We start from the raw sequence: 19182 nt of genomic DNA, 5'->3' as shown, positions 1-19182 counted from the left end.
AATGATGGTAACGACATACTTGAATACAACAAAATCAATTACTAGCTCCTTGGTAACCTTGTGACTTTCCCTGATCCAAGCGTGCGTCCTATGCTTCCGGTAGTATAGGCCTCTACTACCTTTCACTCCTACTCATACTCGTCCCAAGTATTGTCTCACAGTTCTCCAAGTCAATATCACATAAACAATTTTAACACATAAAAATGTGTCCAAACAATCATATAATTTTCCCTAGACTCTACTAGGACTTCTTCCATGCGTATCTTCAATCATCAATTAACTCTACTAGGACTTCTTCCATGCGTATCTTCGATCATCAATTCTACTTCAACTCGGTTGGTGATGGAAATGTCACACGATGGGATAACTTCATGGATTATACAAAAAAAAAATCTTTCTTTCTGCTAATCGAAAGTTTACTTCTCCCATACTAGACGTATTATTTCTTAGACGCGTTCTAAAGGCAATATATTACTCTTCAAATATCTTCCGATAAGTATCTTTCAATATCGTAACCCTTTTCATTTCCTCTATTTACTCAATTCTCTATGAGTCTTCACCATGACGTTATTTTCACGGAAGCATGCATTGACTGCATCGAGACGAGAATATGGATAAAAAAGATTTAGACATGTAATCCTCCTTATTACTTCGAAAAGTTACATGTCAGTTCTAATATCATAATTAAACGTTTAGAAATCTGAACACATAAAATTTCTAGATCCGCTCGGCAATAGGCCATAGATCCAATCAAACGATAGCATCTTAAAACATCACAATTCATTAACACATAGCATGTTAGGCATTTTCCCTAAATTTGCTAGTGCTTGTGTCTATTTAGGTGTATTACCTAAAATTTATTAGACACACTCCTCGCCATCATTTCCTAGCCTTCTAAGTTTAAGTCTAGAAATAAATTCTTATTCCTAGTTCGCATCAAATAATGCTCTGATACCAACTGTGACATCCCCATTTTCACGGCCAGAAAAGACCGATTTGTTTACGCTTTATTTTGAAAATCAAAGTATCTTTTAAAGAAATATGTTGCGGAATTTGTTTCCAGTAAAACATGATAAATACGTTATCAAAGCATTTCCGAAGAAATGTATTTTTATTCATTTTAAAACATTTGGGATGTCATTGTCAATACATAAACATAAGCATAAACAGAACTTACATTCATTATCACTAGTGATTTATATCTCCTTAATCCCTCAGTGTAATGTAACTTCATATAGACACCTGTGATACAAATAAGCTGGAGTGGGTCGGGTTGGAAAACCTGGTGAGTACATAGGGTTTTCAACCCACAATAATATAATTATTATGTTTAAACATCAAACAATCAATCCACTTACCCATCCCCATTATCTTCTTTACTTTTATGGATCTACCCTAAGAATTAGTTATTCCTCGTTCATTCATTCCTAAGGATCATCCTAAGGAATCGACATGAAATCCATCGTTGCCAGGGTTTACTCAACAGACACTAAGTTACATAGTCGCCAAGGTTTAGGCACTAAGTCTCATAGTCGCCAGGGTTTAGGCACTAAGTCTCATAGTCGCCAGGGTTTTTCAGGGTACATCTGGTGAACATGCAGTTCGAAACATCTGGTAAACACGTAGTTCAAAAATCTAGTGAACACTTAGTTCAAAACATATGGTGAACACTTAGTTCAATAATACATAATGAATACGTAATTCCAAAACACCTACAAGTTACGAGCCTACTAGCGTTTATCTAACATGTACTAAGTCCATAACTACCATCGTTTCTTTAACATGTACTAAGTCCATAGCTACCAGTGTTTATCTAATAGACACTAAGTCCATAGCTGCCGATGTTATTTATTAGGCACTAAGTCTATAGTTGCCAATGTTCACTCATATCATCTTTCATGTCTCATCATTCATCTACCCATGTTTTACCGAACATATTCGTAAATATAAAATACATATACAGTTTAAATTATTTAAAACATGTACAAAATCGTTCATCCATTATAGATAACAAGTATACAGATAGTATGGACACAAAGCACGTAATTTATATAAAATACCTCATATCTATGTGTAAGATGAAAGTAACTATGCACTCACCTGATAAGGTGGTGACTCGGTACTCGGAAAGCGATTCGTTTACTTTAGAATAATTTCCTTCGACGAAACCTAGTATTATTACCACTAGATTTTAGTCTAATATTTACCGTGACTAATTATTAGTCTTATTATTATTATTATTATTATTATTATTATTATTATTATTATTATTATTATTATTATTATATAAACGTTTAAACAATACTTTCCAACCACTATCTACAGACAGGGGCCAGACATAAAACACCGGAGGACAGGACCATTTTGGCATATAGCACTTCTGAAATCCAACAACCCTATGCGGCCCTTTAAACTAGATTCTCCGTACCGCGAGTAGTTAAAAAGATATTATAACGACACTTATATAAGTCATAATAATAGCTCAAATATTTATTATAAGTTCATAATAACAATACTAATTTTAAATATAAACTATATTTAAAATAGGGTAAGCATAACTTACTTACAAGGGGGTTTTAGCTAGGAATCGGGCTCTGTAGGGGCAGAACTTCGTCGCTGAATCTTTCTAAGAAAGATTCGTGTAGTGCTTCAGTGCTCACCTTACTATACTAAAACTACAGAAAGAGAAGTCGAATCACGATGGACCGAAATGCTTAGGGGATAAGAAGAGAAAGACTCTTGAATCAAGAGAATGGTACAAGAAATATGAGAGCCCAAGCCTCTTATTTATAGTAATTGAATTTAGAAAAACTACCCTCCATAATTACTTAATGACCTTATAGTTATATAAACGACTAAACACCCCTTCATAATACTATTTTAAATAGATTTAACGATATTTGTACTAAACTTGTAACATCCCAAGTTCGAAAGCAAGATGTTGGAGGGTGGTAAGTGTAAATTAAGGAAGTTACTCGACGAGTAGGTATGCTACTCGTCGAGTCGGAGCGGGATTGATCGTGGGATTAAGTGGCCAACTCGCCGAGTCAGCAGTTTGGACTCGACGAGTTGGTGCTGAAGAGAAAAAACACTAATCTCGAGGGTTGCACCCTATTTAAAGGACTTTATGTCCTTCCCCCAGCCTCCTAATCCCCCTGAGAGTTCCATAAACCCTAATTTTCGTGTAAGGCTTCATTGTTGAGGAGATTGGATCTTAGAAGAGGAATTTGGTGGAAAGAGCTCGAGGAATTAGGGGCTAGCATCAAGGGGCTTGTGTAGATCCGGGATCTAATTTAGTTGGAGCTTATATTGGAGGTAATAATCTGTTGCTTGGGATCTTTTGCATCTAGATCTATTATCATGTGAGATTTGGGGCATTTTTGGTATGATTAAGAGCTATTTCGAGTTAGAGGCTTAGATCTGAGGTTGTTACTTCAGATCTAGGCTTGTGATGGTCCATAATGTCATAAAGTTTCCGTCATTGAGTTGTTGGTGAAGCCCCTTTGTCTAAAACCCAATCCCTAGTGTGTTTTGAGCCTATTTCTCCTTGGTTTCACGTAAAGTTTGCACCTTTATGTGAGGGTTAGATTGTAGAAGGTGGATCTATGGATTGGAGCCCATGCATGGCTCGAAAATCCTCTGAATGGATTGAGAACTGGAGAGGCTCGGTGAGTCACATGGGTGTACTCGACGAGTTGTATGAACATGTGCATGGACTCGACGAGTTGGAAGAACAACTCGGCGAGTCTGTTCAAGATTGCCTTGGACTCGGCAAGTCTGTTCTTGGACTCGGCAAGTCGGGTCGCAGAACCCCAACCTCTTTTGGTTAAAGCCTTGGATTAAGTGAGTCGGTCAGGATGAGAGTCAGAGATCGTTGGACTCGGCGAGTCTTGGGGCGACTCGGCGAGTTAAGTTGTGCTATGAGAGTTTGCTGGGAATGGAAACTCGGCGAGTAGAATCAACCAGGAAGGTTGATTTTAACTGAGGACTTTGACTTTGACCAAGAGTTGACCAGTTTGACTTCCAAGGGTATTTTGGTAATTTTGGGTATTTGTGGAATTGGTTCTTTGGTAGTGTTCTGTGGTGAAGATCGTGTCGGTGGTCAGAGCAGCTTGGTCTTATCTTTCCAGTCGGCAATTGCAGGTGAGTTATCCTCACTATATCGACAGGGTCTACGGCACCAAGGCCGACCCTTTATCGGATGGAAATCCGGGTATTGTTTGTCATGTTATTGCTTTGCTAGATTTGCATCCTGGTATTTAGGATGGTGTTATGTTAGTGGTCTGGTTAAGGTCGGTACCCGGTATATATGGTAATGTTATGCTAGTGACTAGTTAGGCCGGAATCCTGGTTAGGATGTTGATATGCTATGTGATCTTTTAGACTGCTTGTCTGGTTAAGGATTTGTTATATGATTAACTGTTTTATGTGCACATGGTTGTTTGACGAGGGTTGGGTTGAGGCGGGTCCTGCTTTGTGCTGTAGGCCAACATACCCAGGGCAGACCGGATATTCCGAAGGCCCAGCGAGCGGTCCGGATAGGCTGAAGGCCCCAAGAGGGCGGACCAGACGTGCCGAGGCTTGGAGAGTGGACCAGGCCGACTGAAGGCTTGGTGTGGGCGGACCAGTCATACTGTAGACTCGGAGAGTGGACCAGGTGGATTGAAGGCCCAGTGTGGGCGAACCAATCACACTGTAGACTCGATGTACATGGCTAGAATCGAAGGGTGGACCAGGTGGACTGAAGGCCTGATGCGGGCGGACCAGTCACACAGTAGACTCGATATGCATGGTTGTTCTATTTGTGATATGTTATGAGTATGTTTATGTATGGTTGGTATTTTGAGGGTAACTCACTAAGCTTTCGGGATTACAGTTCAGTGTATTGTTTCAGGTACTTCTGGAGATCGTGGCAAGGCGAAGGCGTGATCGTACCGCTCCTCATGTTTTATGATTTATGTGATATGGTTCTGGGGGATATTCTTATGTTTAAACTATTTTGAAAACAAGATGTATGAACCAAATGGTTTTTGAATGAGATAAAATGTTTTAATTTGGCTCAAATTTTATGGGTGTTACAAAACTAATGTCGAAAGTACTCAACACTAGTCTTATAATAACTGCATCATCGATACCTTTCTAATGATATATACATTTGTATATATATGTGTACGTATATAAGATTTATACTTTATTTTAATACGTAAATATGCTATTATAATTTGTAACTCATTCATACAAACTCCATTTTTTACGTTCTTTATATCCACGCGTTGGTATTTACGAGTACTACAACTTTCATTTAGACGCTGTCAGCTAATTCTCATTCTATCTCAGATTTACAAATTGTATCGAATTTATCGCGCTCGAAGAGTAGGGACCAAGTTTCGTCCATATCTTTAACATACGAGCTCTACTCTCGACATTCTTTATATCCATGTGTAGTTAAAAACGTTTCATTTAGACCCCGTCGGCTAATTGTCGACCGATCTTAAATTTAACAGTACGAGGAGATTATATTGTTAAATGTCCGCGTAAAATTCATAACTTCTACATACGGACTCCGTTTTCGTCTGTCTTTTTACCGTTGAGTTCCTATTAATGATATATTCAACTCTCATTTAGTTCGCGTAGGCTAAAAACCGCTCGAACTAAAATTCGAGTTTCGGGTCGTGCACTGCTATGCCAAATCTTAGAAAAATAATAACTTCCTCATACGAAGTCAGATTTCGGTGTTCTTTTTTTGTATGTTCTCATTTGAACGTATTCTACGACTTTGGTTTAGATTACTAAGGCTAAAAAGTCTTCTATTATAAATTCACTATTTACGTCTCCCAGTGCCGTGCCGGTTTTGCCGTAAAACTTCGACGGGTTATAACTTCTTCGTTATAACTCAGATTTCGACGTTCTTTATATGTACGGAACCCTTGTAACATATACTAAAACCTGGTTAAGATTAATCCTTCTAAATAATCTTCCATCAAAAAACTTATTTTTGATGCTCATCGTCTCTAAATTGACTAGCCTGGATCTGCGGGCGTTACAACATGTATCCCGTCTTCACTGACTACGTGTCCCAAGAAATCCACCTTGCGAATCTAGAACTCGAATTTGTAGAATTTTGTGTATAGCTTCTCCGCCCTTAGAGTTTCCAAGAGATGTTGTAAATGTTGGTCGTGCTCATCCTTACTCCGAGAGTAAACGAGTATATCGTCGATGAAGACAATTACAAAGTTGTCGAGGAATGATCGGAAGACTCAGTTCATTAGGTCCATAAATGATGCGGGTGCATTTGTTAGAAAAAAGGGCATAACCACGAATTCATAGTGCCCGTAACGAGTTCGGAAGGCAGTTTTGTTGATATCCTCTTCTCGGAATCTCAGTTAATGGTATCCAGATCTCAGATCTATTTTTGAGAAGTAGTTGGCTCCTTTTAACTGATCAAATAGATCGTCGATCCTAGGAAGGGGTACCGATTTTTTACGGTGAGCTTGTTGAGTTCTCGGTAATCGATACACATGCGGAAGGAACCATCTTTCTTTTTGACAAACAAAATCGGAGCTCCCCAAGGAGAGAAGCTCGGTCTTATGAATCCTTTGTCTAACAGTTCACTCAACTGGCTAGGTAGCTCTTGCATTTCTGCAGGGGCTAATCTATACGACGACTTGTCGATTGGCGTGGCTCCGGTTAATAGGTTAATTCGAAATTCGACCTGTCGCTCGGGGGTATTCCCGGGAGGTCTTCAGGAAATACGTCTGGAAAATTACATACCTTCGGGATATCCTTGATGTTCTTCCCTTCTTTCTGTTTGTCCACTACGTGGGCTAGAAAGGCGTGATTCTTGTTATGCAAGAACTTTTGTGCCTTGATGCACGAGATAAGATGAAGGTTTGCACCGGATTTATCGTCGTAGATAATTTGTGTTTCGTTGGTGGGTATGTGAAGGCAAACGACCTTCTCGTGGCACATAATATTGGCATGGTAGGGGCTTAACCAATCCATACCGATTATCACATCAAAGATTCTAATATTAAACGACATCAAGTTGATTTGAAACGAGTGATTATTTAATGTTAACGTGCACCCTATGAAAATGTCGTTTGTTGTTTCAGTTTTCCCATTAGCCATTTCCACCATGAAGGTTTCACTTAACTTTTGGGGATTTTGATTTAGTAAATGTTTGAATTTATGACTCACGAAAGTCCGTTCTGCCCCACTATCAAATAAAATGCATGCATAGATGTTGTTGAGGGGAAACGTACTAATGACTATGGACGGATCTTGCACTACCTCTCCTTGTCCCATAGCTAGGACTCTATTTGACCCTCCTTCATTTTGGTTGTTTGCCTTGGGACAGTTCCTTTTATAATGACCGGTTTCTCCACACCCGTAACATGCCTGACTTGCCCCGACATTGTTGGGTTGGTTGTTTTGTTGTGGTTGAGATCTGCAATACCGGGCAGTGTGCCCTTTACGATTGCAGTTGGTGCACTGTAAGTCTCGACATGCGCCGTTGTGGTGGAAATTGCATTTATCACACTTTGGTAGAGTGCTTGCATAAGGCCTTGCAGGTGTCGATGTGGTTAATGCTGGTGCAGCTGGAGTTGGTGTGATTTGAGTGGTAGCAGTGTGGACTGCTACGGTTTGTTGTTTCTTGGATGATTCATGAGTCTGTTGCCTTTTTCTTTTGTTTCCCCGGTTTTTCTTGTTGTTATCCTCTTTTTTGGTATCGGCGCCGGAAGTCTTCGTGCCCTTGTTATCCCCATGGTCGTACAACTTCTGCGCCAGGAACTTAGCACTATCGAACATTGAGGGGTTCGCAAAAATCACATTCCCATGGATTGGAGGAGTTAACCCCCAATTAAAACGCTCAACCTTCTTGCACTCAGAAGTTATCATTCCCGGGAAAGTGTGCTAGCTCATTGAATCTGGAAATGTATGCTTCGATGTCGGAGTTCTACACGGTAAGATTCCACAGTTCCTGCTCAAGCTTTTGTATTTCACCTCGGGAACAATACTCATCCAACATCCTAGTTTTGAGGTCTTCCTATGACATGGCATTTGCGATTGGGAGAGTTAGGGCTTTAACATGGCCGTTCCACCATGAAAGGGCTCTGTCAGCAAACGTACAGGTTGCAAATCTGACTTTGCTCTCATCTAGACACCCGCAAATCTCGAAAACAGACTCAGTCATTTCGATCCACCGAGTGAGGGCTATTACACCTCCACTTCCGTTGAATGACTTTGGTTTTGCATTGGTGATGTATTTGTAGGTGTAGGTTCTTTGGGGCCCTTAGTTACCCCCGTGGTTGGAACTTCCCATCCCATTTCCGTTACCACCTCCGTTAGTGCCCTGGTTGATGTGTGCTAAAGCTGTCGTAACCACAACCGAGATTGCTGCCTGGAAAGAAGCAGTGTTCATCTCCGATGGGGGCGGCGGCGGTGGTGGTGCTGCTGTAGTGTTTTTGCAAATATATCCTCTTGACATTTCCTACTATGAGACATGAATGGCGCTGAGTTTATGAATCCCTTTGTTTCTAATGGTTACGGTGGTTCGAGTGTACTTATAATTGAACTGTATTATATAAAATTTAAATGAAAAGAGAGAACATAGCAGATAACAACATCACAAATAAAACATAGGCATTTCCTTAATGATTAATTCTTAGTACATAAATGCATGAAAATTGACCTTTGAAAGGTCTACAGTACATAAACAATAAAATCTGTCAGCATAATGACCATGCGAGTAGTGTAATCACTTAATCGTAGGGTCAGTCCTACATACATAAAGTAAAAGAAAAGAGAGCCCCATCAATAGCAGTGGTGAGTAGGATGGATCCTACTCCCGTCGGGAGGTGTCTGGCGGTGCCAATGACGAAGTAGAAGTGCCCTGGAGTCTGGCTAGTTGGCGCTCAGTCACTCGCATCCTCGCCTCTAGTGCGGCCTGCCACTCCTGATAATCCCTTAATATTTCATGGGTTTTCCTCTCCGCGCTCTCTACCGTGGCCCTCATCTCATTCTTCTGATTGGCGGTCGCTTGAGCCTGGTTGCCAATATCCCTGGTCCTTCTGACCATAACCGGAAGAGCTCGGTTTGCTGGCCCTACATGGCTAAGGTCGTAAAATCTCTGCGTCATGCCAAATGGTGGATGCATTCCCTGGTTCCTGCTCCACCTCCATATATCATGGGCCCACGGGGGCATAGGGCCCTTGGGGCCCATCCGATGTGCGGGTACCCTAGCCATGTAGGGTGGGTCGATGACTTTGGACTCAGCGTCCGAGTCATCCTCTTCCTCCTCATTGACTTCCTCGTCAACTTCTTCCTCTTCTGGGTCTTCCATAGGCTCTTCTTCAGGGTCCTCCTCTATCCATCCGTCATTTCCCTGATTGGGAAAATAGGGGTCGCCTGGCAAATGAAATCCCGCCATGTCGTCTATACGAGAATATAAGTACAAGAGAAGATATAAGAAACACATGAAGACTCCACACTACGCCAAAATACTCCTATAGTATTTTAGTTGCTTATGCTCGGTTCCTTAAAACTTTTGGATATAAGGTTGGTAAGATTTAGATTCATTGTCCACCCCGATCACTCCCAAACACATGTTGGTCGTATTTTGAACAAATATAGTTGATCAGACTATATTTATCCCCAAGACGATTACATAACTGTATGGGTTTAACCGCGATGTCCAACTCTTCTAAAGACTTTTAATTGTTTCTTATTATGACACCACTCCTAATATGCGCACACATGCATATATTTTTTTTGTTCAAAGTATTTTAGTCCCATAGAATTTATAGTTGCATATCTTGTATGGTTAGATATGTTAGTTCACTATAAACAATGCTCTGATACCAATATGTCACACCCCCGAACCAGGACGGCGGAAACGTCCGTGGACATGTGACTTCATCTTGTAATATCATAACAGTTGATTATAAATGAGACATAGCAACCAAACATCATTCCATATACCAACATGCATTGTTTACAACTTTGTATTTATTCATGATATTACATCCAAAAATAACACAATGTATGATATTTCAAAAATACAATAATTTTCCAAAAATTCGTAGCTGCAGAACCTGCTTACTGAGTCCCTAAGAATACAAGTCGTTTTGAAAAGTGTCAACATAAAATGTTGGTGAGTTCATAAGCATATTTTTAAGAAAACTTTGTAACATCTTTGTTTATAATAGGTTGTAAAACTCCAGAAAATCCCATATTTTCTATAAAACTAATTTGTGAGTCTCGTTCTAAAATTGTGTGTATTTGCATGCATGTTCTTTGTTTTCCTTTGTTTGTATTTGAAAAGAGTATGACCCCACACTACTAGAAAAACAACCTTTTACGACGCTCATTGCGCGTCGTAAAAGGCTCAGACGACGCACAAATGCGCGTCAAGGAAGGCCCTGTCATAAAGAGAAACGACGCGCTTTTGCGCGTCTTCTATAGACGACGCGCATTTACGACGATCATTTACGACGCGCAGTTACGACGCGCGTTTACGAAACGCAATGCATATCAAGGAAGGCCCTATCATAAAGGAAGACGACCCGCATTTGCGTGTCGTAACCTTACAACGCGCATTTACGACTCGCATTGCGTATCATTAAAGCTCCTGTCAAGAAAGGCCATGTCATAAAGAAAGATGACACACATTTTTGCGTGTCATAATTTTAAATGTTTTAAAAATATATATATTTTTCATAGATTTGCTAATTTTCAAATTAAATAACACATTTAAAGTCTCTTAATGCAAAATAAAATACTTATATAACAAAACAATCCATTTCATAAAATAAATGTACTAATATTCAAAACAAATCACATTTAATTGTTAGTTTATTAACATAATTCAAACTAGAAAAACAAATCTTCCTAATCCAAGTAAGTACAACACAGAAATCCCAACTCTTGATCAAGAACAACACGGAAATCCTACACAATAATCATGTCAGTTCTACAATATCAATATGAACTAATTAATAATACATATGGTATGTATGTATGTATAAGAGTGGAATCAAAATGATCTACCAATAAGTGTTTTGTACTGCCTTGAATCAAAGTATTTTTGGTAGCCTCAAGGATAGCTCCCAAAGGATACTCCTTCATACACCCACCTGCATATATGCAAATATAGATTACAATATTGAGTATGTCATGGGAAAATTGCTGAAAATAGCAACATACTTTCAATATTGGTAAAGGGGTAAAATATTAATTTGTAGAGTATATTATTTGGCATTGTGACTTTATATATACCTTTCAAGTATGCCAAGATAAGCAGAATTTGCAGACTCTATCATCTTCTTAAGCAATGATCTCACCAAATAGTTACCAGCCATTATCTTGGCATGTTTTTATTTAAAATATATTAATAAATAAATAAATAAATAGCATATAACATATTTAAGTTTATTTTATTGACATACGTACCTGACTTTGTAAAAGGTTAAGAACTGTTGAACCCAAAAAATTACTTGTTGATGCCTTTCTTATTACTGTTGATAATGCTTGCATTGATCCCATCATTAGTTGCAAATATGTAAAAAGGCAAAAAAAAAAAAATATGAATCTTGAAACCAAAAAAGAAAAAACTCATCATAGTTTGTAAATATATTAACAAAAAATGAAGTTTATAATAAATGAAATTACCTGAAAATAGAACCATAATCAATGTATAGAGAGTCTTCCTATTCGAAATTGATGTTCAAGCTGTGCCACCATGGTTTGATAATCCTGAGAAAAGTAATTATTTATTATAATAGCAAAATAGCAAATTCATGGAACCTTGACACTAAAATGTGTTATATTGTTATATTTATCTCACATAGTCCATGATTCCTATTGAATAACTTGACTTGTTATTGTATTAGTAAATTTATCACTCACTATAGCTTCCAAACTTAGAGTTTGCAAAGTTGTATTGTTGTGTATATCAAATATGTAAGAATCTATATCATTATTTATAACTATATGCAGTAAATTAAAACCATCATCTAATAGGCAACATTAAACATAAATATATTACCAAAAGGAGGGCCCTTAGTGCAGCAGCAAAGGCATGGTTAACTAATCCAGACTTGAACTATGATCTTGATTCCACAAATTGATTGATAATCAAATAGCTCTTGCATAAAGGGAATATTCTTTTCGATGATTCCTGCATTTTATTGCAACATTTATTTCCCAAAAGTGAAAAGAGTTCCACGAAGTTATAGATACATACATATGTGCATCTATGTATGTATAATTGTATATGTGAATATTCTTAACCTGGAGTGCCAAAACCATAGATCCATCAACATTGAACATAATAGAGTTATCATTCCCTCCAACTCTATTGATCGAAATATATCGTCCCTCAATCCCAACTAAAGCAAATAGAAGATCATCAATTACAATCAGTTCCTGCATGTGTTGAAACATTATCACAAAATCTTCACTTATCTTTACTTTAAAATGATATTCTATAGTAACTTGTTTCTAGGTTTCAAAATTGACATTAGTTTAAAAGGCCAAGAATTGCACAAGGAAGCATAAAAACAATTGTAGCTGTACCTGAACGGAAGCATTGTAGCAACCTATCGGCTTCTTAGATTCCAATATGTACAAAACATACCACCAGACCTGGAAGGCTGCCCTATTGGCTTCTCCATCTACTACATCTGGTGATTCCTTCTCTTCAGCCTGATAAGTGAATATCATAAAGTAGTACCCAAAAATAAATTATTAGTCTTGTTTTGCTGTAAATAAGGGAAATGATAAAAGTTAGGTTCCAAGAAGTTAACAACAACAGGTTACACACATTGTATTTCCTAGTGTTTTTATGAGAGAGAGAGAGAGAGGGGGGGATGTTTGGATGTGAACTGTTTTGTAACTACCTACATAAAACTAATTAAAAGGAACACTTCCATGCTTCTATTGATATTGCTAATCACAAATTCTGCTTCAATATATTCTTGATACAAATATTCAAACAGAATTTGGAAAAAGAAGACTGATCAAATTTTAAAATAACCTGGTCAAACATATTAGCAGAATTGTTCCTTCATACGGTTTTGTCGACAAATAACAAGAATGTACATCTTAACAGCTGTATATCTTAACAGATTCAGACTCAGTGTCCTTCATACGTTGGTGAGATGTCATCAGCATAGATGGAAGCACAAGTGTCGGAAGCACCACTGCGAGCAATGTTTGGTACGGGTGGAAGGCTAAACAGCTGACATATCCGTTATTTTCAGCGATGAATACCCATCAGGTGTTCGGATGTCAAATAATCTCACAGAACCATCGACAAAGCCAGATGCATATTGACCTCCATGAACTTGAGAAGCAATGTTTTGAAAACCATACCAGATATCGAACCAGTCGTCTTACCGAGTTGATCGTTCAATTGGTTCGACTGGTCGGACCGGTCCTAAAAACCGGATGAACCGGACAACGTCATATATATATATATATATATATATATATATATATATATATATATATATATATATATATATATATATTCTTAGAATTTGAATTTCGGAAAGTTTTGTTTCATTTTAAAAGTTTAAAAATAATGTGTGTGTATATATATATATATACACACACACACACACATTATTTTTAAACTTTTAAAATGAAACAAAACTTTCCAAAATTCTAATTCTAAGAATTTATATGCTGACTCTTTCTCAAAATTTCGTTATTAACGTGATAAAAAAAGTAAAAAAAAATAGCTTTTGTTGAATGTAAAAAGAGGAATTGATCCTTTATGCGTATCCCACATCGACAAAAAATGAAAATGGAAGCCTTAGAGAGCACTATAAAAGGAATGGAGTGATTGAGTTTCTGAAGGAAGCCACGATCTACCTTATGAAGGAGTGGGTCCCTTGAACCATTTTGTAGTGTAAATTTTATAAATAAAAAAAAATCTGGCCGGTATTTTTTCTGGTTTGACCAGCTTGATTTTTACTAGTTTATATTATAAACAAATAAAGCCTAAAATAAAAGCATCAAAAGGAATAAAAAAGTCGAGATTGAAAAGTAGGAGTAGTTGATACCATACAGTCGGATTGCTGCTGCTAATCTACTACAACACCCACACTTCTGACCTGGGTCTGTGACCTTGAATGGAAGAAAATACAGTTACTAGTTTCTGTTGAAATATCAGTTGAATGTTATTTATTGATAATCATGAAACTCGATATCAACAGAGTAATGTTTTCGATCCTTCCGGACCTGTTCAAGTGCAAAGTATAACAGTCAAAATCTAACTAATATGCAAATAACTACAGTAGACAAGATACATCAAGTAATTTATTGATAATCAAAGTAAAAATAAGCAAGAAGGAAAAAGAATTTCAGAAAAGATAAATAGAGATCATATGCTCCATTGTTCATTATTGCTTGATATACATGACTTAATAACAAGCACCCATCAAATTATATGACAATTAATAAAAGGCTGAATAACAGTGTAACCTCTTAGCACATTAGAAGCCATTAACCTTAAGGAAAAATGAAGCATTAAGCCCCAAAAGAATGAATAATAGTGCAATATGTTGAAAGAATTCATGGGGGTACCATTGTTCCTTTAGGGAATGTGACCTCAAATATACCTTTGATCTACCAGTGACAAATTGAAGCAACCTCACCCTATCTTCCTTGTTAAATGCTTTCAGAACCTCCCAAAACCACACAACAACACTGTGTATCCTGTGTATTCAACATTCTCCTTCAGATCATCCACTGCATTAAAAACAATTAACAAGGCCATGGTTAAATTTAATCCTGTAAATATGTTTATAATTTTTTTTTTTAAAATATACTCACAAAGGAGACAAAATAAAGGAAACATGTACCTGATAGCATAGACAAAGTAGTGGTCTTCCCAACTCCATTTGTCCCCCAAAAACCAAAACATTCACCTTCTTAAACCGATAAAGTCAATGAATTGACCGCAACTTTTCATTCCAACAGAATGAGGAATGTAGGGAATACAAATACAACACCACTTCCAATACACTTTTCTAAGCCTACAAAGACAGAACAATGTTGAGATATCAAGAGTAGAAGATGTATGTATCTGTGCAATAATGTTGACATGACAATGAAGACAGTTGTTTAACATAGTTCTTCAAAAAAAGCTTCTACATACAGATAGTACTGATGTAGATACTTACAATGTACCTTGGAAAATGTATGTAAAATTTGAGTTTGGAGATTTACCAAATATGTAAAAGAGATAGTGCTAGTAACAATCCCCTTGAAAGAATGTGACTTCTTTCACTGTCAAAAGAAGCAAACATTTAATCAAATAGTTGGCGGGCATTATGTTACCCCCGAATTTAATCTGAGAGAAACAAGCGAGGCCTGGTGTGTGTGTGTGTGTGGAAAAATTCAAATACAGCACTGAGATAAAGATATTTCGGAAAGTGGGTTACAACACTGAGATAAAGATCGGAAACATCAAAACAATCGCTAATATCATAAATTTTGATTCGATAAAAGGAATTCTACCAGGAAGATTTCTTCATTCAATGAAAGGAATGGGAAATATATAATCGGACCTAGGGCTTGTAAGGACAACAAAAAATCACGAGTAACAAACATTGTGAGGGATTAGAAGTCGTAATGCCATAAATCACCGAATCTAGGATAGAAGTAGCTAGAGGAGGTGTGACACTTGGGGGGGGGGGGGGGGGGGGTTCGGCGGTGGAGTGTCGGCGATGGTGGGCGGAGCTGGGTTTGTCTCAAGGAAAGTGGGTTGGAAGCGGGAAAGAAAGTGTGTGATGAGAGGGGAAACCGGGTAGAGCAAAGAAGAAATATGGCGATGACAACCATGTTGTTGCCTTTATGGATGCCGACAACTGGAAAGAGAAGGTGGTGGCGGTCGGAGTACCAGGGAAAGAAGGAGCGGTAGTTGACGTGGGTAGAAAAAGATGATTGCTTCAAGAAATAATGGAACGTGCTCACTCGTATTTCAGGACATTTCCTTAATCGCTTCAAATATCCAGATTTATAAAGTCAAAGTTACAGCTTCTCCTATTCCAGCATCATATACTCGATAGAATCCTATAAGATCAAAAACAAAATCCTCAGCAATCAGACATTCTGAAATGATTGCCTTACATCTAACAAAAATCGAGTAAAATAAGCATCAGATTCAAAAGAATGACACACAAATACTAATTTTCATAAGTCGTAACAACGATAGGTGCATTCTTCGTGTTTCTTCTCTTTTCTTCTCTATCCCAGAGGGAGACTAGGGCTTGAAATTTCTTGATCTTCAGAGTGACACTAGAGCAAATATTCGATGAGAGAATTAACATGTAAGGTAAGGAGTAGCGGAGAAGCAGATCGGAGAGGAGAGAGTGGGGATAATCGATTCCGAAGATGAAAGTTAGAAAGAAGGTAGAAAAAAACAAGGCGGGTTTTCAAAAATTTTGGGATTTCATTTCCCCCGTATCTACTAAACGCGTGTTTCATTAAAATTATAAAGCGACACTTATAGAGGATGCGCATATAAGATACAACGCCCTCCGTGTTTTTAATTTTTTTTTTCTTATGACATTAATTTAAGGGCACGCACTAATGCGTGACCTAAATCCTTAAATTTTTTATAGAGATGACACTTTTTTAATGTCACTCTCTTTTGCGTAACATAAATTAGTGAGTGTCGTGGTTTGCGCGTCGTAAAAGGGTCTTTTTCTTGTAGTGCCAGAAAATCCTATATTTTATGTATATAAAAGTGTTGTGGTCCAACAAACCCTAAGTCCGGAGTGGTGAAATTAGTTTACAAAATAGACGAAACATAATTGTGCATTTTATAAAACTAATAGAGTTCATGTTCTTCGTAAATTCAAATAATGTTGTTATTCTCTATTTGAGTCGTTATAACCATACTAATATGACTAATTCATCTTTCTTGACGTTCTTCAGGCGTTGGTTTCTAAATATATTTGTTACCCTAGACTGGCCTGCCTAACTGTAACGAACAGCTCAGATGTGGTGTGTCAACCTCATATAGATCTATACGCAATTACCTCGCTCTCCCTCCAAGAGACTCTAGTTATAACTACGAGGCTTACGATGTACGCTATGTAGGTACGGTGAAGGGGTGTCTCACAAGAGCCTCAACAAAATTTACGCAAACATTGAATCCAATTATTTAATATTATAAATAACATTACTAGTGTATATTTTTTACTGTTAATTCCTGTCGTATAATTACACCGTTCACTAGGAGTGTTCAAAAGCCATAATGATAGACATATTATGACATGCAACTTTTCTGTCTTAAAAGTAGGTTTAGTTCACTATTTGGGTAGGTTTATTTATAATCTCTTTTTATAAATATTCAAATCGAAACTAATATATTTGTAACATTTTTACAACAATTATCATAAATGACCCATTTTAACCGTATTTGTAATAAATGACCCATTTTTACCATAATTGTCATAAAGGACTCATTTTTACCAAAATTGTCATAAATGACCCATTTTTACAAGTGTTTGTGGTAAAAATGTATATATTCAAAAATTTACCATTTTGAGTGTAAATTTCTATATTTCTCCATTTTTCAAGCTTTCATGACCAAAATTTTGTTTTAACATTTTCCTTGACATAATGGTGATTTTATCACACATTAAAGAAAATATTTTTAACATAATATCAAACATGTGAACTACACAAGATAACTTTGTTTCCTTTGAGACTTGTACAAATCTGGAGTTCATGGATTTTTAGCATGGGATCACAACATTTCAACACACATAAACATATAAAATATACACATGCAAGCAAATGTTCATGGATTTAAACAACATTTTGACTTGTATCCCCCCCCCCCCCCCCCAAAAAAAAAAGAATGTAAACTCGAAAACATGGGGTATGAAGCTCACCTTAGGGCTTTTTCGGTTTGTAGAGGGAGATAGAGAAAGGTTTTTGGTCCTAGCTTGCTTTCTTGAGGAGATTCTTGGAGTTATGGGTGTTCTAAGAGCTTATACACGAAAATGGAGTGTAAGAAGAAGAATTTTAGTGTAAACTTCAAACAAAACAAAGGAGTTTAACCAAGGACTTAGCAAGTTATGAAGCTTGAAGAATACTTTCTTGAAAAACACACACACAAACCCATGAATTTTTGAAGAAGAAGAGGAGAGAATCCTTGAGTGTTGAGAGAAAATGGGTTGAAGATGAATTTGTGAATGAGGGTGGGATTGAGGTATCGGCCGAATTAGAGAGAGAAGGGAGGAAAGATCAAGAATTGATACATGTTGGACAAAAACTATCCTCCTAGATGCATGTTAGTCAATTACATGGATAGATGTTATGCAATATTGAGGTGTCACAAAGTTTTATCCAATTTGTTTCTTTTTTTTTAAATGGCTAGCCGATCCAAGAGGGATCCTCGGCTCAAAAGAGTAGTCCCAAGAAGATTAATTCCGATTTTTGGTTTGGCCCAATAGGCCCCAAAGGATGACTTTCGGCCCAAAATAGAGTCTAATTGAGGTTTTCGGCTCATTAGAGCCCAAAAGAGAGTTTCCGACCCAAAAGGACCAATTAGAGAGGTTATCTGCCCAATATGGCCCAATAAGAGAGTCTTGGCGCAAATAAGGATTTTGGGCCAAAAAGACTTGGGCTAAGGTCCAAAGTTGAGTAGTCTTAGTTTATCAGATTTGGTTTTGGGCTTTATACAAGGTGGTTTCGACTTTATACAAGGGCTTTGCACAAAGAAATTATCTTGTACAAGATAGAAATCCTAGCCCTAACTTGATGGTTGTGACAATTTATACAGGTGGTTAGAAGGGGCTTGGATAAGGCAAGTTTTCTTGGATAAGCCTTATCCATTTCCTTTCCCCCCAAGTTTCATTAGAGCCCAAGAAAAGCTCTAGAAACTCTAGATCCAATCTAGTGTTGGCCCACCCCTATTGGGAGGTTCTAGAATTGATCAATGCTCAATCTTTTGAACATTTTCACCTTTGATCCTTCCACTTTTAATTATTCAAATTAATTCCAATTAATTTTTGATTAATTTATAATACGACAACATAATTTTGAATTAATATATTTTTCTCAAAACATAGTAATAAATTATTTATTTTGATTTCAAATAAATTTATTAATCGTATATTAATCATACGCCACCGTTGATGTCTCCATTGTGGAGGT

The 19182-nt window shown here is 37.4% G+C and overlaps 1 protein-coding gene across 1 annotated transcript; it reads right to left on the bottom strand.

Moving 5' to 3' along the window:
- Window positions 1–6687: 6687 nt before the first annotated feature.
- On the bottom strand, window positions 6688–7899 carry LOC111880516 (uncharacterized). The gene has a single exon (XM_023876947.1). It carries the CDS (start codon window positions 7897–7899, stop codon window positions 6688–6690), a length of 1212 nt encoding a protein of 403 aa, XP_023732715.1.
- Between the last annotated feature and the right edge of the window lie 11283 nt (window positions 7900–19182).

Source organism: Lactuca sativa, chromosome 4 (assembly GCF_002870075.4).
Source record: "Lactuca sativa cultivar Salinas chromosome 4, Lsat_Salinas_v11, whole genome shotgun sequence".
In the NCBI taxonomy this organism is placed as follows: Eukaryota; Viridiplantae; Streptophyta; class Magnoliopsida; order Asterales; family Asteraceae; genus Lactuca; species Lactuca sativa.
The sequence above is the reverse complement of the archived record's forward strand: the minus strand, read 5'-3'. Positions and strand labels throughout refer to the sequence as shown.